Below are 26,328 nucleotides of genomic sequence, written 5' to 3' on the forward strand. Positions count from 1 at the left end.
TATTCATACTCTGGTCTTATCTGAAATTATCTGATCTCTTTTCCCTTTCTTGGATTTTCTATATGTAGGTTGGGAGACTTGGAAATTTATTCAAGCAGCAACCATGATGAAATTAAATCATTCGCCAACCCTTCCACTGGGATATTTACTAAGCTCTGTGGCTCTCTTGCTTTTCCACCTGGACAAAATAAGTGCTGAAACTGAAGGTGAAGGAACTGGAAATGATACAAATGAATGTACTGGCTCTTATTATTGTAAGAAGGGTGTGATTTTGCCCATATGGGAGCCCCAAGATCCTTCCTTTGGAGATAAAATTGCTAGAGCTACTGTGTATTTTGTGGCCATGGTCTACATGTTCCTGGGGGTATCTATCATTGCTGATCGATTCATGTCCTCAATAGAAGTCATCACATCGCAAGAAAAAGAAATAACCATAAAGAAACCCAATGGAGAGACCACCAAGACCACAGTGAGGATTTGGAATGAGACAGTATCCAACCTGACACTGATGGCTTTGGGCTCCTCAGCACCTGAGATTCTCCTTTCTGTGATTGAAGTTTGTGGCCATAACTTTACTGCTGGAGATCTTGGTCCCAGCACCATTGTTGGAAGTGCTGCGTTCAATATGTTCATCATCATAGCTCTCTGTGTCTATGTGGTTCCTGATGGAGAGACAAGGAAGATTAAACATTTGCGAGTGTTCTTCGTGACTGCAGCATGGAGCATCTTTGCCTATACCTGGCTTTATATGATTCTGTCTGTCATATCACCAGGGGTTGTAGAAGTCTGGGAAGGTTTGCTTACTTTCTTCTTCTTCCCCATCTGCGTTGTATTTGCTTGGGTTGCAGACAGAAGGCTTCTGTTTTACAAATATGTCTACAAGAGGTATCGAGCTGGCAAGCAAAGGGGAATGATTATTGAGCATGAAGGAGACAGGCCCCCTTCCAAAGCCGAAATTGAAATGGATGGAAAAGTGGTCAACTCTCATGTCGATAACTTCTTGGATGGTGCTCTCGTTTTGGAAGTTGACGAGAGGGACCAAGATGATGAAGAGACTAGGAGGGAAATGGCCAGGATCCTGAAGGAATTGAAACAGAAACACCCAGAAAAAGAAATTGAGCAGTTAATAGAACTAGCCAACTACCAAGTCCTGAGTCAACAGCAGAAGAGTCGTGCATTCTACCGTATCCAAGCTACCCGTCTGATGACTGGAGCTGGCAATATTTTAAAGAGACATGCTGCGGATCAAGCCAGAAAAGCTGTCAGCATGCATGAAGTCAATATTGAAATGGCAGAAAATGACCCGGTCAGTAAGATCTATTTTGAGCAGGGGGCTTATCAGTGCCTTGAAAATTGTGGCACAGTGGCCCTCAATATTATCCGTAGAGGGGGTGATTTGAGCAACACTGTTTTTGTTGACTTCCGAACAGAAGATGGCACAGCCAATGCAGGTTCTGATTATGAATTTACTGAAGGTACTGTGGTCTTTAAACCTGGAGAGAGTCAAAAGGAAATCCGTGTTGGCATTATTGATGATGATATTTTTGAAGAAGATGAGAACTTCCATGTGCACCTCAGCAATGTCAAAGTAACATCAGAGGCTTTGGAAGATGGAATCCTGGAGGCTAATCATATTGCCTCTCTTGCTTGCCTGGGCTCTCCCTCTACTGCCACTGTCACTATTTTTGATGATGATCATGCAGGCATCTTTACCTTTGAGGAGCCTGTGACACATGTGAGTGAGAGTGTTGGCATCATGGAGGTCAAAGTGTTAAGAACATCTGGAGCACGAGGAAGTGTTATTGTTCCCTACAAAACAATTGAAGGATCAGCTCGAGGTGGAGGAGAAGACTTTGAGGATACCTGTGGAGAGCTGGAATTCCAGAATGATGAAATAGCGTAAGTACACCCATTTTAATGAACTTTTCAATTAAATTTTATGCACTGAGTAGACTACTTATTTTGAAAGACTACTTTGAATGTGTCAGTCTTGAGTTACCTGCCACTTCCTCAGGTGAGCACAAAATACATTGCATTAACAGTCTTTAGGATTGTTTTTCTTTAAGTATTTTTACAACATTGCATATAATAGGAGGCAGCTTCTGCCTATAGCTATAACTGTATCTCTCTCTCTTTCTCTCTCTCTCTCTCTCTCTCTCTCTCTCTATATATATATATATATATATATATATATTATCATAACTATGCCTGTATGAATAAATTTTATTCTGCTTTGAACAAATATTGTGCATGAAACCAGTTTCTAAAATTTAAATAAATTAGTTCATTTGTTTGCAGTGAGTAAATAGGAAAATGACTAAAAAAGGAAATATCACTCTTTAGCTTTTCATTGAAATTAGGGTTAGATGAAGATAATGCTTCTATTTTTATTTGATACCATGTTATTTAAGAATACAAGACACAGAAATGTTTCCACAAGAATATTAATGCACAATAGTGATGAAATGACCAATTTTGTTCTCTCCATAATATGCCATTTTGGGGGAAGATCAGAAGCTTGTTTCTAGCTTAGTCTCTTTTATTTTATGATATCAACCAGATTGCATTTGCAAAAGTGTTTTTGTGTAGTGAAAGGAGGTGGAGGAATGAAGAGCATTGTTTAAGACACCTACTTGTCATTAAGTGGTTTGATCTGAAGAGGGAAGGTCAAAAAATGAAGAGGGAAGAATCAACTTTCCTTCTGTGAATATGTATTGATGTGGCATTGCCCAAAGAAACTGTACACATGCATTCTTTGACATCAAAGTCCAGATAGCAGGAGGATGTGATCCTGTCAATTAGATATAATAATGCTATTATTGCCAACAGTCATTTAGAGGAGTTATTTTCCCTTTGGTGCCTATGAGAGTGTGTTGTCATTGTTCAGTCTTTCTGGGGGAAGAACCCAGCTCAATTTGTTGTCATCATTTCCCATCTTTTAATCAATGAGGTGCTGAAATGATTTGTAATAACCATGTTTTGGCTGTTTCTAATTTTGGTGCACTGAAATCTGAAGGATTTAAGGAAGGATGTAGATTGAGTTTTATGAGCTCATGACAATTGGGGGATTTTACAGAACATAATTTTAGAGCTTTTAATTTCTAAAGATATTTAATTATGACTTCATAAAGTAATATCATGCAAAGTATCAGAAAAAACATCATTGGAATATGAAACTGCATTTATTCAAAACAAATGGAAAGCAAAGCCAGGGTGCCTTGGTTCATGTTCTGATTGTCTAGATGTCTCTCTCTAATGCTCTTTTGTACTGGCAAAAAGTCATTGATTAGAACTGCACCATCAAATCAACAAAAGATTTTAAGTTTTTTGTCATTCAAACTTCAATACAATTTTCTATTGTTGAACTGTATGTGTGCATGTTTCTTACCTTTGACAAACCAAATACAATAATTCTCAATTGGCAAATGGAGAAGAAAGCTATTAAACAATAAAGCTTTGGTATAAATTTGTAACCTTTACAATTCAAGTGAATATTTAATAATTGATGACTACTAGAAAATGCATACATCTTTCTATGTGTCTCCCTCTCTTTCTCCTCATCCAGACACATTGCTTATTAAAATAAACATATTCATTCAAAATATCTTAAATTAAATTGTTTTAATTTATAAAAACTGTCTATATAATACATGTTTATCAATATATACATACACATATGAGACTAGGATATTATTGCAATGTTTATATGTGTATACATTTATGGCATATGACATATATACTACTAGATATACTATATGTACTATATATATACATATATATGTATATATGTATACGTATACATATACATATACATATATACATATACATACATACATATATATATATATATATATATATATATATATATATATATATATATATATATATATATACACATGCTCTCCATGTATGAATGACAGTGGATAGAGGCTCCGTTGTAGAATCCTGAAGACCTAAGTTCAAGTCTTGCCCTTGACATAAATACTAGCTGTGTGATCCTAGGCAATTCCCTAATTCTCTCAATCAAATCTCTAAAATTATAAATTACAGAATTGTCAGTTTTCATTATGAACTTCCACTCAAACAGCCTCTAGTCTTAGTAGATTCTTTAGAGCACAGACTTGCCCAGGGTCACATGGCCAGTGTGGGTTAAATATAGGACTTGCACCAATGACTTTCTTGCTCCGAGACCAGGTCTATATGCACCATAGCACGCCTCTTGCTTCTTATTAGAGGATATTTAATAAGGGCACTAAATTTGCTGACTGACATATTAACTGATGATTTTTTTCCCTGCATAGCTGTGTTAATGAAATTCTGAACTGTTGTCAAAACAGATACATTTTCTCCTTCCCATTGTCCATGTTCCATTCTCCAACCCCCTTGCTACATTTCTTATTTTTTCGCTATTACATGATATCCAGTTGAGAAATTATTAGAATCAATAATGAGGGCATTCCAGGTGTGTGTCATTTGGTAGATTCAGTAAAGCAGCCTTGAAGTATAACATTGCTGGTTATGTTTTTTAAACTTCAGATGTTTTTCTCTGAAACACTTGATTCCTCAGTTTTATTAAGACAAATGTTCCTGCCTAGTATTCAACTTGAATGCAGGGTTGCCCTAAGTGATGTGCTGTCCAGGACTTTTACTAAGCCATAAATAAACAGCCTTTCAGCTAGAATGTAGAAGATTAAAAAAAGCAAGAATGATGATGATTTGGTAGAATAATTTATTCTGCCAAACTCCCATTTAAAACATTGAATATGGACATTTAGATTGATTTGACTTTACCAGCAAAAGCAAGAGTGTCAGTCTCTGACTTCAGTAGTGTTCACTGCTGAAATTGGTCAACATTTCTGTGGAAGGACGTCTTTGTATCACAGCTTGTATAAGTCACTTTAAGAGCATCCAAGCCTTATTTATGCTCTGAGACACCTGTGATAGTAAGAACTTCTATTGCCTGGGTGAATTACAGTAAATACTTTTGATTGAATGTGATAGTGAGTGACAGAGCCCATATTCTTTTTGTCAACTACATTTTAATTGACATGAGTCTAATGGAATCCACTATTGAGTGCCTTACTTAGAAACTAGTACTACTCACTATATATGCATATACATATGCATATTTATTTCCCTTTTCATATCTTTTAATAGGGTTGTTTATATCAACAGCATTTGAAATTCACCATTCAAACTGGGCATTGTAGACTCAAGGTTGGAAGAAATTTAAATATTTCCCTCTAGTTGCTAGTCTGCCCACTATCAACATGGTTCTCGAATCCCTGCTTTACTTCATGAGGCTAAGAACATAACCTCTTTTCTCTGCTTCATAGTACTTCTCTTTAAATGTTATCTTCAAAGTTCTCCAAATGAAGTCATTACTGGAAAGGCACTTATTTCGTAGTTGCGTTGCTCAAAGAAATCATTATACAGGATGTAAATCTGTGTAATCTAATGACAAATGGACATAAATGGATATTTTTATGTTTTTCCTTCTGTGAACACACATACCACTAGTCACAGAAATAAGGTAAATTACTTCCCTCTAATATTTTATTTCTGAAAAATTACTTCTTGGATTGCAAGTGTGTCTTATTTAATGCACTCACTCATTTTTATCGCTATATAGGTGAAGTCTTTCAAGCTGACCTTTTATGCTAAATACATATATATGTATATACATACACACACACATATATAGTTATAAAGATTGATTATTGTTAATAGGTCTTTCCTTCCTGGTAAAATTCAGGTTCAGAATGTCATTAAAATGATTAAAAGGGAAAAAGGACCCTATTAAATGCACACTTTAAAACTATTAACATACTTTATACATATTGTCTCTAAAGTTCATCTTTGGTTAAAGTCAAATCTGAAATAACTGATCTTGATGTTAATCTATTGATGTTCTGGATAACATTTGTTTGATTGAAATAAGAGATAAAATTATTAATTACATTTAGAGATTGTCTATATATTTCAAGTGCTAATAATTGATAAATGATACTTTTGTTAATTTAGTGAGAACAATGTTACCAAATATGTTTCTAAGAGTTGACATGAAAATTATTTCCTTGGGGAAATGCTAGGATTTATCTGCTTATACTGACATTAGGTAAAATTTTAATTTAGTTTTAGCACATGTGTCATATATATACAAAAGAAGATTATTTTGGAAGATATCTGAGAAAATATGTATTTTGTAATTGAATATCTAGAGTAATACATAATTGCTTGGAAAATTATGCTTATATCAACATTTTCCTAGGTAGTTAGTGAAATTGTATTTGTAGAAACCAAAGGATATAGCTGATTTCATTTTCCCCAGATAGCAAATAGGAGATAAGGATGGGAGCTAGACTGGTCATATCACTAGTACAGTAAGCTCCTGAGTGAGGAGAGTTCTTTTATTAGTCTAGGTTAGCACCTTTTTTTTTCCGAAATCATAGTCTTACCTGGTTGTCGAGATCACTCCAGGTCACACAGCCAGTATATGATATGGGTCTTCCAGGAATGCTTTTTTACTTAATAAAGGATTATTTGCAGACCAAAACAGTTTTTAATTGACACATGAAACATTTAGCCTCATCACAAACATTTACATTTTTGTGAAAAAAGATGAGTAAGTAAATGAGATAAAATCACTAAAAGGCCATTTTTTATCCTATTAAATTTTATGAAATAATGTTTAAAATGTTTAAATGTTTTAATGAAACTATCCTTAATACTCTTTTGCTCTTAGTTTATTTGGTTTTTCTTTAAAATGTTGTAGTAAGGTGAAATAAACAGTAGAAAACTAGGAAAAAATAAAAGAAATCAAGGCATGAAAAAGAAGAATAAAACAAAAGGCAAAAACCAAAACAAAGGGCAGCTAGATGACTCAGTGGATTGAGAACCAGGTCTGGAGATGGGAGGTCCTAGGTTCAGATGTGGCATCAGAAACTTCCTAGCTGTGTGACTCTGGGCATGTAATTAACCCCAATTGCCTTGTCCTTTCTGCTCTTCAGCCTTGGAACCAGTGCTTAGTGTATTGATTATAAGACAGAAGGTAAGGGTTTAAAAAAAAAGAAGCCAAAATATGGAAGAGTTAAAATAGATAATGAAGACCCAAGAGGATACTAGAAACAAAGAATTCAGGAAAGGAAAGCCATTAACTCATTTTATCTTAAAACCCTGCATGTGCAAGTAAGTGCTACTTTATAGACTACTTTAATGCATTTAGACAATTAAAATGAAGGTTCCTCAGGATTTTACATGGAAATGGTATTTTCTTTCCTAGGCAATATAGCAACAGAATAAATTTAGATAAAGTAATTTTGTGGATTTAATGGATTTTTAGTTTACCAGATTATTTTTTCAGCCATTGCTATTTATCTCTAATCTAAAACAATAACAAAAGCTTCATGATAGCAACATATGGAAACTTAAATTTGTAGGCCCAGAGCTACTGCACAAAGATTTGTTTAGAAAGTTAGTAAGGAACAGAGCTGGAATTGGAACACAGACTTCCTTATGTTAAGCCTAATGATGCTTCTTCTCTTCCAGGAAACATTTTAGATATTATTTGGTAGGAAAAAAAGTTCTAAGCATGGACCACAGCTGTGTTTTTAGTTATGCACTGAATGAGCTTGAATGAACAGACCACCATACCTCTCCATTTTAGTGACTTTTTGTTTGTTTTCTTTTGTTTTCCAAGGTTGTGCTAGATAATCTTCTGTGAGTAAGATCTTGGTCTTGAGCATAGGAATTCCTTCTGTTTTTCAGAGAGTGAAAGAGTGAATGGATTATCCATTCCACTAATATTTTCTCTAATAAAAATAAGACAAAAAATAAATAATTTTACTATTCAGACCCATTTTAATCTGTGAATGATAAAATTAAATAATTACCCAAGAGGCCCAAAAAACCTATTAAATGAAGTTGCATAACTGCCTTAGTGCTAACAACTTAGTTGATGTTTTGCGAATTTTTCTCACCTTTTTTCCCATTATTTTTGCTCTTGCTATATGGCTTTTCAGGTCAAAACTAAAATGCAGCTCCTTTATTATTAGCTTCCTATCATGGTTTTTATAAGCCTTGAAATTACGGATTTCCATATATGGGTATGCTTCTTCCTAACTACTTAAAATAGTGGATTTGAGTTTGCCTCCTTTTATATGTTCTTGATGTGTCTAATTATTGACAACAGAGAGACCATGCCATGAGATGCTTGAGAGACACTCAGTGCCCTGTGCCAGCTAAATCCCGAAGTTTAGAAAAATTCATCATTTAATTCTAGAGATAACAAATAACTCCTCTGGATTTGGATATTGGCATCCTAGGGATACCACTTACTATTTATGTGAATTTGGGCAATATACTTACTTGTGCTGGGCCTTGGTTTTCTCCTCTAGAAAATTAAGTGTTGTACTTAATAATCCCAAAGGACTTTGCAATCTCTACATTCTATGCTCCTATGTTAGTAGGCATAAGTATGTTTTTGTGGTCTTTTGGCAGCTTGACTGAGAAGAAGAGGATCTATAGACCAATGATTACAAAGCAATAGGGAATTTCAGATTAGGAAGCTTCCTTTGTCAATGCTGGATGACAATTTCCCTGCAATTTATGGTTTTAGAGAGTTTTCTACATGGTTGAGAGATGAAGAATGATTTGCCCAGAGCTACATAGCCAGTATTATCAAAGGAAGGACTCCAACCTGGATGTCTCTGACACTGAGTCCAAATTTCTATCCACTAAACAACCTTTTAGTCTAATTAAATTATGGATGTGCTTTTGGAAAGTCAAAATCTAAGGTATACTTGTGACTGATGTGTTCTTCATGTTTTTCCTCTATTGGATTAAAGGAAAAGAAATAAAAAAATTGCCTTTAAGGCTAAAATTAGCAAGAAGTCTATGACATTCACTTTCACTCTCTTTATGCAAAACATGTGTTCAGATGTGATTTAATAATTTGCATGTAAACAAAGTTTTTTTTTAACTTTTGTGATTAAATTAGATTCTCTTTGTTTTTTTTTTTTATATAAACCCTTACCTTCCAAGAAGAGTGGTAAGGGTTAGGCAATGGGGGTCAAGTGACTTGCCCAGGGTCACACAGCTGGGAAGTGTCTGAGGCAAGATTTGGACCTAGAGATTCTCTTTGTAATAAACAGATTTATTATGCTTGGAGTTAAGTGGAAGTCATACTATTTTACTTTGTATCTTAAAATCCAGCTCTTTTGTAATTTCTTCATTTTTCCTTCTTTATTTGGTACCAGTCCCCTCTCTGCCACAAAAGTGAAAAAAAAATTCTTGGATATTATATGCTAGCATTTGGAGTGGTTCTTAAAAGCAACAGTTACTGGTGACATTGATAGAAAATAGGATTTTCTAAGACACTGTTAAAAAAATTCTAACAAGCCAACATTATGAGGAAAGCTTTTTGTTTCCCTACATAGGAGATCATAAACTTAATCTGACCCAGTTTTCAGGTGAGCCATACAATGAGTAACAGAGATATAGGATTGATTCGATTTTAGCTATCTCAGAAATGAAGTGAAAGCTGGCCATGTTCCAAATTTCTTGTTCAACCAAAAGAATGTTAAAATGAGGAAACTGAAATGAGATTCAGTCAGATTACCTCTTTATTATAAATTGACAGCATCCTATCTATGGAGCTATTGGTGTATTCTAGGATATACCCATGAGTCATTGGCAGTTAGCAGACAGGTTTGTTTTTTTTTCATGGTTCTTGAGGTCAAAACTTTAAACTAAGTGACACAGAGTGACAGAGAGACAGATTTCAGCTTCCTGAATATAAGCAAGAATTTCTAAAACTTAGAGCTGTCAAAAAATGGAATGGGTTGTCTTTCTAGGTCATGTCAGTCTTATTATTAAAGACATTTAAACAAAAACTGGGCATCCACAAATTGGGTATTTTAGATTCATATTTTGGATAGGAATTGATTATATGGCTTCTGAGGTCCATTTAAATTCTAAATATTGCCCTATAACAGATTATTTTAAGTTGCTTAAGGACTTTTTTTGTGTGGATTAACCACATATCTATCTCACACATATAAGCACCTGGTAACACTCTACTTGTGGATGCTTAGGAGATACAATATTCAGCTAAAGTTTCTCTGTGTTCTTATCACCCTCTATCCCTGTCGCCATATCGAGGGCCTAATTTTCATTAGTATGTGTTAGAGGAAGAACACTAGTGTTATCAGAATGAACCTAGGTGGACTTTCTTGAACTGCATCCTGTGCTTTCTCCCTTAGAAGATCCCTAAAAACCTTCATAAACTCTAGCTAGTACAAGTTGATAACAGAATTGGGCTGCCTCTATCTAACTGGATCCCCAGCAAAGATAACTGGAAGATCTTTAAAGCTCATTTCATTCATTGATGAGCTCTTCTCCAATACTTCAGTGTTATTTAGTTAAAAGATACTTCCAAGGCTAGTGCTCCTTTCACCAATGCTCATCTCCTCCCAGATATTATAGAAATTGCTTTCAAGAATTACTAAATAGAATAATTTATCACCATATGACCAACGTGGTACTGATCCTCAGACAATATGTATAGTCCGTTACTGGGTTGGTGTCTAAAGTTTTTTTTTTTCATTAGATAAGATTCATGTGCATTCTTTTAGCATAAATTTCATCCCCATTTGACAGACATCAGAGGAGAACTTCATTGAAGGATTTGGCTCTGAAGGATGCCTTTTCAGGTGGTATATAATTTTCTTTGAGGGTGAGAGTATGCAGGTATCTAACAAGACCCCAATGGGCAAATCTGAGGAGAGTATAGAGAGTACAGTTATGGATGTGTGAGACCTGACTAGGATGTTACAAGAAATATGCTATGTGATATTTCATAATAGAAAGATTATTTCTTTGAACTCCCCTTTACCCTCGGATCACATGTAATTCAAGCATATATATTTATGCCTCGTGTAAGATATATGAAATTAAGTTGTGAAGATAGGATTAACTCTCTACTTGCCTATTTTTAAATTAATCAACAAAAACTGAAAACACTCCTACTTAATACTAAGAATACGGAATATATTGATAATTAGATCAAAGAAGAGGTCATTAAATCCATGGGGACTTATGAAATCACCAACTGAAGTATTATAGAGGAAGAAGAGGAGGGGGCAGATATCCGAACCCTGAGTGCCACCAAGAAGGTATTATCTGGATGGGACTCCAGAAAAGGAGAATGAGGAGTAGTCAGAAAACCAGGAGAGAATGGTATACTGAAAACCTAGAGAGAAAAGAATATCAAGGAGGAGAAAACTATTAACAGTGTCAAAGGCTGCAGAGGGGTCAAGGAGAAGGGGGAGAGATAAAAGGTCATTGTTTTGGCAACCAATAAATCATTAGTAACTTTGGAGAGAGAAGTTTTAGTGGAGTGATGATATAGGAAGCCACATTGTAAAGGGTTAAAGAAGAGAGGAAGAAGAGACAAAGTATAGGCTCTTAGTGTAGACAACCTTTTCAAGGAATTTAACTACAAAAGGCAAAAAGAATATAGGACAATTAAAGTGGGTATGGAAGGATCAAGTGACTTTTTTTTTTCAAAATAGGGGATACATGGACATGTCTGTAGATAGTGGGAAATGAACCAATAGAGAAAGACAGAGTCAAAATAAAGGAAAGAATGGGGATGACAGAGGGAATGATCTGCTGAAGGATACAGGATGGAATGAGTTAGCATTAGAGAGGGATAACCTTGTTTTGGAGTAAGGCCATTTTATGTGAAACAAGAGTGAAGGAATAGAGAGTGGTAGAAGGCACCTGAGTGATAGAAAATGAGGAAGGGAAAAGAAGAGGGAGGTCACATGAAATGAATGATTTTTTTCCGCAAAAAATGAGACAGGATTCTCAGTTTAGAGTGGAGGGAAGGAAAGCCCTGGGAGGACTGAAAGGGATGAAAAGGTTTAGAAATGCTACTGTGAAAGTGAGGAAGATGAATTGATTAGGAAAGTGTAATTGGATTGCCTAGCAGCTGTGAGGACCCAGATGAGATTATGTAGCATAAATTTGTAATGAACTCAGTCAGAATGTTTATGTGATTTCTCCACCTCTACTCTCCTCCTTTCCTCAAGGCAGCAGGTGGGTAGGAGCAAAGTGACAAATGGTGATCCAAGGCTGAAGTTTGGTTGGGTGAAGTCAGTGATATGACAAAGAGGGTAAAGGATTCAAAAGAGGAGGACATTGTGAATGGGTTCAGACTCTGAGTAGGATTTTTTTCTAGACTTTATGGTAGGATTCATGTTAATTATTAATTTTGGGGTCCACTTAGGCTTTTAATTTAGCATGCCTTTTGGATAATATGGCATTAATAAATGATAAATTCAAACCTCCCCTACAAGGAAGCACACGGGCTTTGTTATAGTTACTTCAACAAGTTAGATACCTTTTTTGTTTACTTTTGAGATTTTGGCTGTGTTTCAGATGATTAAGACTGACAGACTGTAATTCTAAGTTATAATTAAGTAGGTTGCCACTGTATACTGATGTGAAATTCTGCTAATATTTGAAGGTACAAAGGAAACAAAAAAAATAGGCATGTAGGAAATCAGATATGGGCTCCATCTTTTCTGTGGTTCTTTTAACAGTTTAATTTTATTTTTGTGAGCATCTATTTGTAGAAGGTATTGGATATAGGCAGATATCTGTGTTCTTTTTGCCAGGGATAGGGAATGAGATTGTGAAGTGAAAAATGATGGAGATGGGTAGCAGAACTCTCCCATGGGCATTAGCAAATCAGATCAAATGCCCTGGACTTTGAGTTTTCAGGACAGTTCTGTATCATTGAAGGAACCATGTATCTGGAGCTAAATAAATATGGGAAATGCATGAATGGAGAGAGGAGAAAAATAGACCTTCTGTTAGTTTGGTTTTTTTTAAAAGGAAGAAAAAAAATCTATCATGTTGTTACGTATAAAATTAGTGCTCAAATCATACAGGGACTGGAGTCTCATATCTCTTGCTTCCACATTAATTTTCACTTCTGTCCTTCAGGGTATAAATTGTCTTTTAGTAATATATCCTCCTCTTTTCCTTTTCAAGGCTGTCCTTGCTGATCTTTTAAAATAGATTTCACTTATATAAAAATGTTAATATATGTTGGTGGAAGTGGGAAAAACATGGTGCATTCATGAAATGATCAGCTTGGAATATTTCTGTTCAGGTTTGTCACTATGGTTATTGCCCAAGGAACTTTGGTAAGCTTCCTAGAATTGACCAGGGGAGGGGGAAGGCTACTTCACAAATCCGATAGGACAAATTAGCATTTTTGTTTTATTATAGAAATAGTAAATGTAACTTTTTGGTTCTTTGATATTTATTAACTATGATGGTGATAAGCATTCATGATAATAAACATCTCATTTTAATAAAATATTACAAAAGTTTCTACATAATAACCTAGGCTATAATCTCTCAAGAAAATCTTTACCCTGACCAAAAATAATAGGGAATTTCTGAGCTTAATGAGAAGTCTCACTTGAGATGTTAGTTTTGTAGAAGTTAATATTCTTTCTACTTCATCCTTATAGAACTTATATATTACTATATATTATTATACTAAATGATATAATAATATATAATATAATATATAATAAGACATATTATTTACCAAGTAATTTTTTTCTGTTTCTTCTTATTCTGACCCTCTCCCCTCTCTTCTTCCATTTTGATTCCCTTTTATATGGCAACATTGGACTTAGTATAGAACTAGTTGTTTATTCTCATGATTTTAGGCTGTGATTCATTATAGGCCATAAAAGCCCTCTTGTCCATGAAATGGACATGAAATGGCCTGAAATCTCATCTCAGCTATCAGAAACAATATTTTATTTTTTAATGAAAAATAAATAAATGTTTATTGAACCAACTGAAATAAGCAACTTGCTTCCTTGATGGGAAACAATACCTAAAGAGTAATAAGTATTTCTAAACATTTAAAATTACATAATTTTGCATGTGTAGATATTACACTTAAAATTGAGTTCAGTAAATGCGCCAGCCTTTCCTGTTAAGTGAATATAGGTACGGGATATTTTCTTTCCTGTAAGACACAAATGATATGTTGGCTAGTTTTTCTGGGCTGAATTTTCTTCCTTCTTTTTAAATCTTTGCCACAAGGCATGATTTGCTAGGTAGGAAGAGAGGAAGAGATAGCTGTAGAAATAAAAGCAGTATAAAACAAAATATATATATTTTTAAAAGTTTTAAAAATATGATTTTTGGTACATTGGAATAGACCTTTACAGGCCAAATAACAATTAGGTATTGGAGGAAGGAAGAGATCATTAACATAATTCTATTGTGAATTCACTTTAAGAGATAAATTTGAACCAAAATTAGAGCAGTCATTCATGGCCCTTGGGTGAGTTACAGGTTTAAAATTAAATAAACTGTATATCCCTCTGAATCCCAATGAATTTCTGAGTCCCTCTCAAATTCCCAACAAAGGAAAGATATATTCATGTCAGGAAAATGAAATGCCAAAAATTAATAATTACCTTTTTTCTATAGAAATAGAAATTTTCTATACTTATTAGAATATTTTGTTTCTCTTTTATTTCATCTTTATATTTCTCAAATATCAGAGCTTACTAGCTTTCCTCAGGGAGCCAATTAACTTTGCTTTCAGCCTGATAATTTTGTGGTAAAAAAGTCCTGTTTCTTGTTGCTTAGTTTTTCAAATCATTCCCTGTTATGGCTCTTAGACCTCTTAGAGAGACTCATGTCTCTCTCCCTCTTTGATTTTAAAGCCTGTAAAAATATTTTGCATTTAATAAATATATTCATAATTAGCTAAGAGCCTCAGAACTAGGGAAATCCTATTATACATGTCAGATGTGAGCCAAACAGGGAAATATGTATTATGTGATAATATATGTATAACATATCATATTATTTTCCTTCTTGGAGAAAGGAAAGGGTTGAGAGAGAGGAAAAGAACATGAACAAGAAATGAATACTAAAAATCATAATGCAATTAATTGACATGCTATCTAAAAACTAAAATTTAATAAAAAGATACTAGGAGTTTGAAAGTGCCAGTTTCATGGACTTAGTCTTCCTTTCTATCCTTCCCTAGAACCTTCATAGGAGAGTTGCTTCATCAAAAATCTTTGTCAAAAGACAAGCAAATTTGTCAATTTGGTCTATGATGTTTTTTGATCTTCATCATCACCTTGTTTAGAAAGTTACATCCAGTGACAGCCTGGGGATCTGTAGGGGGCTATTCTGACTGCTTTTATTTATTTATTAATTTAATTGTTTGTTTATTTATTTTTGTCAGTCCTCATCTTACTTCTCCCCACATGCCATGAATGTGAAAGTTTAATCATGTTCAGTGTTTTAGTTACTGTTCAAAGGTCACTCATTCCAAGTCATTTCCTCCAGATTTCTGATAACATCAGTGATATTTTTTTGCTCAGAATTCTTTTCAATTCACATTATTGATAATTGTAGTATAGATGAAACAAAAAACACCATTTGGGGAGGAAAATTATGAAAACAGATTATCCTGGGTTAAAGCTGAATGATAGCAGAGACTATCTAGTCCTACCTTTTCATTTTATAGGTTGATGCAATGGATAGAACACTAGACTTAGAGTAAATACCCGAGTTCAGATGTGGCCTCAGACACTTGCTAAGTGAGTGACTCAAAGAAAGTCACTTACCTTCTGTCTGCTTCAGGTTCCTCAACTGTAAAATGGAAACAACAGCAGTACTAACCTCAAAGGGTTTTTGTAAAGATCAAGATGGATAATATTTGTAAAAACAAAATGAAACACTTAGTCAAGTGCTTGACATATAACAGGCACCAATTGATGCTCTTGCCTCATCAACCATGAAGTTCCTCTGTAGTCAAATCAATGAAATAGTAGCCTGGATCATGTGTTTGGTAAGATTTTCACTTGTCTTGATGACATAACTATTGTTATTCTTCAGAAAATCATTTTAAAATACACACACACATATACATATATAAATGTATATTTTATATCTTTGCCTGTCTTAGAATTGATATTATCTTGGTTCAAATATTGAAGAGTGGTAAGGGCTAAGAAATTTTTGTTAAGTAACTTGTTCTGGTCACATAGCTGGGGAAGTACCTGAGGCCAGATTTGAACACAGGTCTTTCTTCCAGACTCTAGGCTCGGTTTTCAATCCACTGAGCCATCTAGCTGCCCCTCTCCAGAAAATTACTGATCTTCTTTGTGTCACTGTTTCTCCATTTACAAAACAAGATTTGTAGCTCTCACTTATGCCATAGAGGTGGCAGCTAAGTGAGGCAGTCAGATGAATTCTGGGCTTGGAGTTAGGAAGATCTAGATTCAGATTTGTTCTCAGATGCTCAATCACAGTGTGTGACCTTAGACAAATCATTGAACATTTCTCTTATCTATAAAATGGGGACAATAATAGTACCTATCTCATGGGGTCATTATAATGAACAAATAGGAAAATACATCATTATTATGTTAGATATATTGACTCTAGTACAAGAGTTCTTTTTGTTGTTGTTGAACATTTTATTTAATTAGTTAATTTAGAATATTTTTTCCGTGGTTACAAGATTCATGTTCTTCCCCTCTCCTCAACCCCCTCCTGTAGCTGACACTCAGTTTCACTGGGTTTTATATGTGTCATGGTACAAGAGTTCGTAACCATTTTTATGATTCATGGACCTCCCTGACAACAATCTACTGAAGCCTGTGAAACTTTTCTCAAAATATTTTAAGTGCATATATCGTAAATATTGTAAGATGAAATATCAAGGATTAAAAAAGAAAGCAAATTATATCAAAATTGAGTTTTCAAAATACATATAAAAATAAGCTAAGTTCTTGGAATCCAAGTTAAGCACCTTTGTACAGTTTTAGAGTTTAAATGGACCTCTGTGTTCGTCTAGTTCAGATTTCGACCCAGAGATCTCTTCTACAACATCCCTTACTGCTGGTCATCGAGGTTCTACTCAAATAGTTCCAGGGATGGGAAACTTACTAAATCACAAGGCAGCCCATTCCCCTTTTAGACAGTTGTAATAGAAAATTCTTTCTGATGTTGAGTCTGATCTTCCCTTTTTATTATTTCTTTGCATTGCTCCCAGGTGCTTTCTGGAAAACTGCATAAGACATTTATTACCTCTACCTCATAACCATTCTACTCTTGAAGATAGACATCATGACCTGTGTTAATCATATCTTCCCTAAGCTAAACATCTAGTTCCTTAACCCATTCCCCATTTGATATACCTGTATGGTATCTAGATCTTTGGCCATCTTCAACATCTTCTCCTGGGCACATTCCATCTTTTTTAGGGGTCCCCTTTAGCATACTGTCTAAACTGGGGGAGCTAATCATGTCCCATGTATCCTACACTGGCTAAATTATATCTGGAGAACTGTGTTCAGTTTTTTTGGGTCATGTTTTAAGAGAGAAACCAACAAAATGGAGAGGAAGGACAGTGTATATAACCTAAAATCTAATAGATTCAGTGTGGAGAAATAGACTATATAGAGGTCATAGTTTACATTCCAGTTTTATACTTAAAATAAAGTTCAAATGGGATTTGCAATAATTTCAAAGATAATTTCAAAGCTTCTTCAATGATATCTATAATAACTCTGGAATTTAGCCTTACTATTCACATAAAGGGAAGAAAAATGGATGGAGGATGCCCATTAATCAGACTAAGGTATGCAGGTTAGACTGACTTTGGCAAACTATGTATTTCCCTCCCACCTACCCCCCCCCCCGCCCCCGCCAAGTTCCTCCCTGAAACCAAGGCCTGTCTTTTTCACACTTCTAAATTCTTTATTTCATCTAAATAGATACAAATCATAGAAAAATATAGTCTCCAAAGAACAATGAAGAGGGTCATCATGGTATTGAGTAGGCCAAAATACATTATGAATCAAATATAATGTAAGAGAAGTGATATCAGGGAGCTATATGACTGGAAAAGAAGTTGGGCTGATTCCATGTGCAAAAGCAAGGGATGAGTAGTCAAGGGTCTGCATCTACCATTTTTGTGCATCTATTCAGATAGAAGGTCCTTGGCATGCTCAGTAGAGTCCTTGTGGAATATTAAAAGGAGAATATAGATAAGATTTGCTGAATAAAGCAGACATGAAAAGGTTGAGCAAAAGTACCTAAAACAATGAAATCACAAAAAGTACTAATATAAAAGAATCTTAGTATATTTCTTTTGGAGGGGGAAGTTTTGCTAAGTAATTTAAAAATCAATTTGTTTTGCATTTTCTCCTTAAAAGACTTGGATTTTGAAATTTTTCCTGCAAAGAAAGTTGAGATTAGTTTAGGGATTACAAATTGTTCCTGAAGCCTTAGTCTATGGGTATTTTAAAAACTTTTATTATAGGAATTTTCTCTTTTATTTGGTATATAATGTGATAGTTAAGAAATGACTGATTTATTTACAAGTCATCAGGCAGTATACTTGTCTATATAATGGTATCTCCCTGAAACCAGTTGGAATCTGTTTCTCCATGTTCTATGTACAATATGTAAATGGTGCATCATCATCTATTTATACTCATCTCTGCTTCTATTCATTTTGTCATGGATTGGTAAATGTAAACATATGCCTTCTAAGTAAATGTTAGTTTGAATAAGGACATTTTAAAAAATTCTCAGCACACATGAGACCTCAGCATGCTTTCCAGGTTCTACTCAGAGGGCATGCATTTGTGTCATGCTGTGCAATGATATATAATAAGACCATATACAAGTTCCAGGAAATGAGTGTTTTTTTCCTTTGCATTTCGAATGAACCACATATGGTGTCTGGTTTTAAAAAAATTAAGGGGAATTAAGTAGATCGATGCTCGTAAGTATTGGATTTTTTTCAAGTGATTTGTAGTCCCTCTCTTTAGAGAATAGGCAGAAATCTGCTAAAGATTCTTAAGAGAGTAACTGAGAAAAGATAAAAAAAATATAAAACAATTGAATCTTGAGAAATCAGAGGAGACAGAAGTGGAATCAGTCCCAAAAATGTTATCCAATAGCATCAATTAGCAGTGCAGTTCCATTTGTGAATTAATTCATAATGCTAAAAACATACTTTAGAGTGCTGAGGTACTCACTACAAATGTTGACGTGACTAAATTGTTGAGCAGCTGGGTTGTGGCTGTGGGAGATCTAGGCATCAAAGTTGTATTTTAGTAGAATCTCTGTCTCAGAATTACAGAAGAGACATTAGAGTTGGAAGGGACTTCAGTGGCCACCTGATTCATCCCATTACTGAAAAATCTGCACTGCAACATAATAGTCATCCAGCTTTTGTTTGAAGTCCTCTGAATGAGGAGGAACCTACTAATTCAAAAGCAGTCTGTTATAGTTTGAGATAATTCTAGCTAGGAAGTTACCAGACTTATCATCCCACTGTTGTCCCTAGTTCCAGCCACTGGCCCCTAAAACACGTGACACCCTTTCCTTGTGTATAACTCACCTGGTTCAAGTTCTGTGCAGAGTAGGTGAACATCCTCAATCTCCAAGAGAATGAGGCAAGAGAAAAACAGGCATGAGTACATTGCACAAAGCAACTCTACTTTGATAACAAGCATGATAAGGATTAATTTGATCAATTAGACATGCATATAAGGGATTTAGGTCTGGCAAATTTGGGCACCCAACTGTGTTTTCAAATTGAGTGAATATAGCATGAGCAAGACTTCAAGATGGAGCAAGCAATGAGCTGGATTTTAAGTGTTCATATTGATTTCAATTAAATCCAACAATCTAATCCAACAAATATTTAAATGCTATCTGTATGTACTGTGGTAGGTCTTGAAAATTTTAAGACAAAAATGAAAATATTTCTGCCTTCAAGGGAACTTACCTCCTACTTACCATATGTAAATGATGGTTACATCCAATAAGTAGATAAGTATTTTATAGACATCTTAGCTCTAGAATCATAATTTCATCAGTGAAGGAGTTTCTGGTGAGGAAACTCCCTATAGCAATGCAGGTCAGAAACTCATCTGAATGCCTTAGAGACTTGTTTGGAACACTAAAGATTAGGTGGCTTATCCTTAACCCCCAAACTAATCTCAATTATCTAGCTTTTGCCACTTTCCTATTTTAGAACTTATACTAAAAATAAGGTAAGGGTTTTTAAAAAATAGCCATCTGACTTTGAGCAAGTGACTCCAACTTCCAGAGACCTAGTTTTCTCAAACGTAAAACTGAAAAGACAAACACAAACAAAAAACAACCACAAAACATATAAATAACATGCTTCCAATTATTTGCCTGGAAGGGTTGTTATGAGGAAAAAGCTTTGTAAATCCTAAAGCACTATACAAATGTGAGCTTTTATTACTTTTTTATTACTTTTAGTTAGAGTTTTTCAAATGGTAATATATCAATAAAGTATCCTCCCTTCCTGTAATGGTCACGTAAATTAAATACAGGATGAATTTATAGACCTATTTTCATAGTCACTGTGTAGCATGCTTTTAATGGTAAGTGGAGTGATACTTATCTTCAAAGTTATGGATCATGATTGATATCGACTTTGTCCTGACTCATCTTTGGAACCGAGGTTAAAATGAAGGCATTTTCCTTCAAATTATAATACATGGTAATTTAGTGCTTCAATAACCTTGTTTTGCATTACATCAGATGGTTGTCCATAGAAGTATCATCCCACTATATTCTTTACCAACTTTATAAAAGACATGGTTTTAACAGATCAGAACTTTATGTTTTAGCTGTTGGAACCTAGGAAGAAGAGTTAGGAGCTGTGTATGTGTATGTATGTGTATGTGTGTGTGTGTGTGTATGTGTGTGTGTGTGTGTGTATTTTAGTCTACAATATAGTTGATTAGCTTCAAACATTTTACTCCACTATTGTAGCAACTGGAAGCAGAACTCCATTTCCTTCAATTTAGGAGATTATCTATTACGTTCTAAGCAGCAGGGCTTGGTTAAAAGTTAATATTAACTCTTGCATTTGGGATTTGGAAATTGAGATGGGGTTTAATAGGTTTTATTTTTTACTATTCCTTTTCTCTTAATTCCTTCTCTCTTTCTTTATTCACCCTCTAAGTTTCCGCATGGCTCCCATTGATTTTCTAGTTCCTCTATGGCCAACAAACACTACTTGTTTCTTTTGGAATCAAGGATCATTAAAGAACATGCAACCAGTTGATAGCTGTGAAATGAAAAAAAAAAAAGATATGCAGTAGAGCCAAGGTTTTAGAGCTAGGACTCTATTCTCCAGTGGTGTCTCAAGTTTTCCTCTTCCCAACCTTACAGAAAAGGGATTGACAAATTAATTCCCAACACAGTTTGTTTATGTTTAACCATGATATACTCCATTAGATTATGCTGAATAGATATATCTACAGTACCATTTAATCAACTGAAATTTCAATGTTGTGTGGGAGGTCTGAGTATGATATTGGGAAAATGAGAAGATATCTGTTGGGTTTCCTTAATGGGGAATGTCTCACTTGGGGTAGTACTAGAGCAGGAAGTACTTAAAATAAAACCTGTGAAGCCATTATCCTTTGGATCAGATGTAGGACAAGAACATTGATTTTGCCAGATTCCCAGTACATTTCTGAGGCTGGAGCAGTGGATTTGTTTACTGAATAGATGTGATGTGCAGAAGATGCCCCAATCATAAAATATAAGAAATATATTTAATAATATTATATTTTATATGTTTTTATATATTATATAATAATACTTATAAGAAATATATTAAAAATATAACAAAAAGCAATTGGGCCTCAACAATTTCATATTTATGTGACAGATGTCCTGAACATTTTATGAGTTCAGAGGAATTGCTGTCTCAGAAGAAACAACCCCACCTTATTTGGCTGATGATCTGAGAAAATAAATAGGGGATAAAGTTGAAATTTGCCTATTTTTCTTGAACTGGCTTCATATTTCATTATATTAAAGCTGGTATTTATGATTAATGTTTTATAATTACAGTGTTTTTTTCATTACAATAACAAGGTTGGTTTCTGTCAAGTGAACCAATTTTTTTGGGGGGGGATGGGAGGGAATAGAGCATAAGTCTATTAAAGGCACATTAATCATTAAACAAACTTTTGTTAGGTGACTACTATTTACATGTCCTAGACTCTGCTCTAGGTGCTGAGAATTCAAAGACAAAAATACAAGTTTCTACCTTCATAAAGCTTGTACTCTATTGGTGGGATACTACATGCATGTATGCATATATGTTTGCAAATATGCATATAAATATACATATATGTACATGTTTCCCCAGAACAGAACTTAAGTTTCTTAAAGGTAGAAAATATATGTGTCCATATATATGTATATATATATATACATATATTTACATAAATATAAAATATAAACACAACAAATAAAAAGTAAATTTGAAAGCTAATAGCTTTCAGCAACTTGGGGGAATCCAGAAAATCTTCTTGCAGAAGGCAATTCTTATACAAAACTTTGAACGAAATTAGGGATCTTTAGGAACTGAAACTGAGAAGGGAGGAAATGAATGCTAGTCATGAGAGGGTAAAACAGAAAGGGGTAGGGAACAGCAGGTGCAAAGACCTTGAGAGGGGAAGTAAGGTATCCTAGATCATGCACAAGAAGGCCAGTTTGGCAGGAAATATTGGAGTAGAATAAGGTTAAGTTGCAAAAATACTTTGGAACCAAAAAGTACCTTTAGAAATGCTTTTGGTGTCAAATAGATGAATTTATATTTGATCCTAGATTTAAGACCCTAGAGTTAGAGTTGCACTCTAACTTGGAGGCAGCTAGGTGACTCAATCAGTGGTAGAGACAAGAGGTGTTGGGTTCCAATTGGGCCTCAGACACTTCCTAGCTGTGAGACCCTGGGCAAGTCCCTTAACCCTTAACCCACGTTGCCTATCCCTTACTGCTCTTCTTCTGCTTTGGAATCAATATATAATATTGATTCCAAGATGGAAGGTGAGGGTTTTTTTGTTGTTGTTTGTTTCTATGTTTGTTTTTTGGTTTTGTTTTAAAGAAGAAGATGATACTGGAGTTTATGGAGCAAGGGAATGGCATGATGTGATCTTTTAAACTTTTGTTATTGTATCTCCATTCCATAGCATAGAATTCTTAGCTTACCTACATACATTCCTGATCTCCCCAGCTACTAATGAGTGCCCTGAAGTTAATTTTATTTTATAATTTTATATGTCTATATAACAAACATACTTTTATATAGGTTTGCATATATATATTGATACATATATACACAATTTTGTGATATGTATGTAACTGTTTCCACTGATTTATGTACATGTTGTTTCCCCCAGTAAAAAAGAGAAGTTTTTCGAGAGCAGAAACTGTTTCAGTTTTCTTTTGTTCGCCCTCCATGCATAGCATAGTGTCTGGCACATAGTAGATGCTTTAAAAATACTTGTTAATTGATTGATTAAAAATTATACAGTTAAACCCACGATAACATTATTCCTTCTTTATTTTGAACTATTTGCCAAGTACATAGAGTTAACCTCTGTTATTAAATTATGTTGAAGCTGTCTGAGTTAAAACATTCTCTTCTAACTTGTAGGATTGTGATGAAATTTTTCCCAATTTCATAAAAAACAAAAAAATAGCTTCCGAGTGTCAACTGTACCACAACACTTTCACATAGACCACCCACTTGCCACTCTCCTCCTTTTCCTCAAAGCACCAACATTTTGTTTTCCTTCCCAGAAATATTGAAAACTGACTCATATATGATTGTGACATTTATACTCACAAATTGCCAAACCCCATCTAAATTGATCAGAGTAAAAGGAAAAGTTCCTGATTTCCTCTAAAAAACTGTATGTGTATATATATATGTACATCTATATCCAAAAATACATGAAGCTATAGATGTAGACATGATATAGATATTCATGGATAAAGATAAAATCCTAGATGAACTATAAATATATTGGTATAGGTACATGTAAAAAGATATAGATAATTATAGATTTATAGATCATTATAGATATATGCAGATAGATAAATAAAGATACAGATACATGGAGATAGCTAGATATATGTAGATAAACAGGTACGGATATATGGAGATAGGTATAAATAGGTAAATAGATGTACATATATAACTATAGATATAGGCATAGATAGATATAGATGATAAATATAGATTTGGAGTTATGATTAGTTATTGCATTGCTCAGATTTAAGAATTTTTTTGCTTTTGAAGTGTCCTTAGAGTGAAATAATCTGCATCAGTTCATAAAAATCTTCACAAATTTCTTTAAATGCTTCCTATTTTTGCTTTTTTTATGTGTGTGGTAAAATAATAATCCTGCTCTTTTGCCTACAAGATATAATCCCCACTAACTTGCTGAAGCAAACATGTGGTGGAGAATTGGGAAAACATGAGATTGGGAGATGCTATTTTCATTGAACCGTCAGAGCATTGAAGGCAGTTGACTAGCGGATGAGATTTTGCATTATGCACTAAATAGCCTGAGCTGAAGTCCCTGCCAATGACATGAGACCCTCTTCCTAAGTCCCTCTTCCTGCAGACACTTTGCCAGTAAATTGGTATTGCCTGAGAGTCAACAGTGAAGAGCTGACGATGATCTAATGATCTCAGACAGACATGGGTGGAAATATGGAAGTGAGTCTGACCTCATCCCCGAGCCACACACAGAGAGCAGCCCAGGCTCTTTCCCTACCACTGACACAGTGATCTCATGAGGAAGTCAGCAAAGCCAATTCTCTCATCTGGAGTAGCCTCCTGGTGCCTGATGGATAATGGCACACAAGACCTAGTGCGAGATTTGGGGTGTGTGTGTGTGTGTGTGTGTGTGTCTTTTTTCCTTTGCTTAACTGGCCTCAGAGGAAAAATCATTTAAACGTGAGGGCTATTTCAGTGCAAAGACTTCAGTGCTGCTCATTTTGATGGGAGAGGAAAAAATAAAAAAGGAGAGATTGTCCGGTTCTTTTTGCTTGTAAGATTCCAAATGCTTATACTTTCAAGCGAGATGATTATCATCCTCACTTAGCTTATATGGAGCAGCTAGGTGGCACAGTGGATAGAGACCTATGTCTGGAGTCAGGAAGACCAGAGTTCAAATCTGGCCTCAGGCACATACTATCTGTGTGACCTTTGGCGACTCATTTAATCTTTTTTGATTCTTTTTCCCCATCTATAAAATGAGCCTGAAAAGGAAATGGCAAACCACTTCATCTTTGCAGAGAAAACCCCAAATGGGGTCACAAAGGATTAAGTATGACTGAAACACTTAAACAACAACAAATAGTTGAAATGCATTTTAGAGAAATATTGCAATTAAGACTTGAAACTATAATTAATTTATTGTAACATAATCATGGTCAGCTGTTTAAATGTTATTAGTTTAATTATATTAAATGCCATTTGATAATAATAACGAAGGGCAGTATGATATAGTAGATATAGAGTGAGCCTCCAAGGTTGGAAAACCCGAGTTAAAATCTTTTCCTTGACAGATATGCTAGATATATGATTCTGGACAAGTCATTTAGTCTCAATCTCTCTAGGCAACTAAACAAATAAGTTGCCAGGTATTTGTTTATTTCCATTATCCCTAGTTGGTCCTTAAACCAATGACATTCTATATGAAGGGGGCAGGGAAAGTACAATGGTGATAATAACTGATGTTTATATTGTGCTTTATATAATTTTTCATATATTTTCCCATTTGATCTCTACATCTAGTTGCAAAGATTTATAAAAGTGGTGCTTTTATACATTTATAGATGTATATATTCAAATGCTTATAAAGTGGTATATGGGGTGCTCAGGGAGGGGTAATATCTCTGGTATGGAGTGCTTGTTGTGCCCTCTTAGGGCAGCTCTCCAACCTCTGACCCTCACCTGACACCCAGCTCTCACTTGTGGCTCCCAGTAGCTGCTAGCATGCAGCAGCGGCCACACCCCGGGCAGCGGCTTCGACAGGCCGACTAAACCTTGTGAGGGTAGCCATTGGGTCATTGTCAACCCCTGGTGAACTAGGGCTTTACTCACCCAGCATGTGAAGACTGTTTCAGTGGAACAGGCGGAAGAAACCAACAAGAAGGTTCAACGGCTGAGATGGCAATGCAGCAAAGCACTGTGGAGTGCTCAGTGGGTGTTGGAGCACAAAGGACAAAACGGCCATCCAATGCAGCTGAGCAAGACTCCAGGTGTAACGACTTTTTGTGCCACTGGACCCAGGCTTGCAATGCCGAGAGAGTGGGACTGTCTCTGTGCATTGACTTTTCCACTTAAATCTTCATGCACAAGTGTCTTTGTGCACAAAAACGCACAAAGAC

At 35.0% G+C, this 26,328-nt stretch overlaps 1 protein-coding gene across 7 annotated transcripts in view; it reads left to right on the forward strand.

Annotated features, from left to right (window-relative positions):
- SLC8A1 (solute carrier family 8 member A1) overlaps positions 1 to 26,328 on the forward strand; it is a 504,419-nt gene that overhangs the window by 113,507 nt on the left and 364,584 nt on the right. For all 7 annotated transcript variants that reach the window (XM_007476984.3, XM_056825409.1, XM_056825477.1 and 4 more), the window contains exon 2: positions 69 to 1,899. In XM_007476984.3, coding sequence (XP_007477046.1) covers positions 104 to 1,899 — 1,796 coding nt within the window. In that variant the 5' untranslated portion in view covers positions 69 to 103. The remainder of the gene's footprint in view (positions 1 to 68; positions 1,900 to 26,328) is intronic.

This window comes from Monodelphis domestica, chromosome 1, assembly GCF_027887165.1.
Source record: "Monodelphis domestica isolate mMonDom1 chromosome 1, mMonDom1.pri, whole genome shotgun sequence".
Classification (NCBI taxonomy): Eukaryota; Metazoa; Chordata; class Mammalia; order Didelphimorphia; family Didelphidae; genus Monodelphis; species Monodelphis domestica.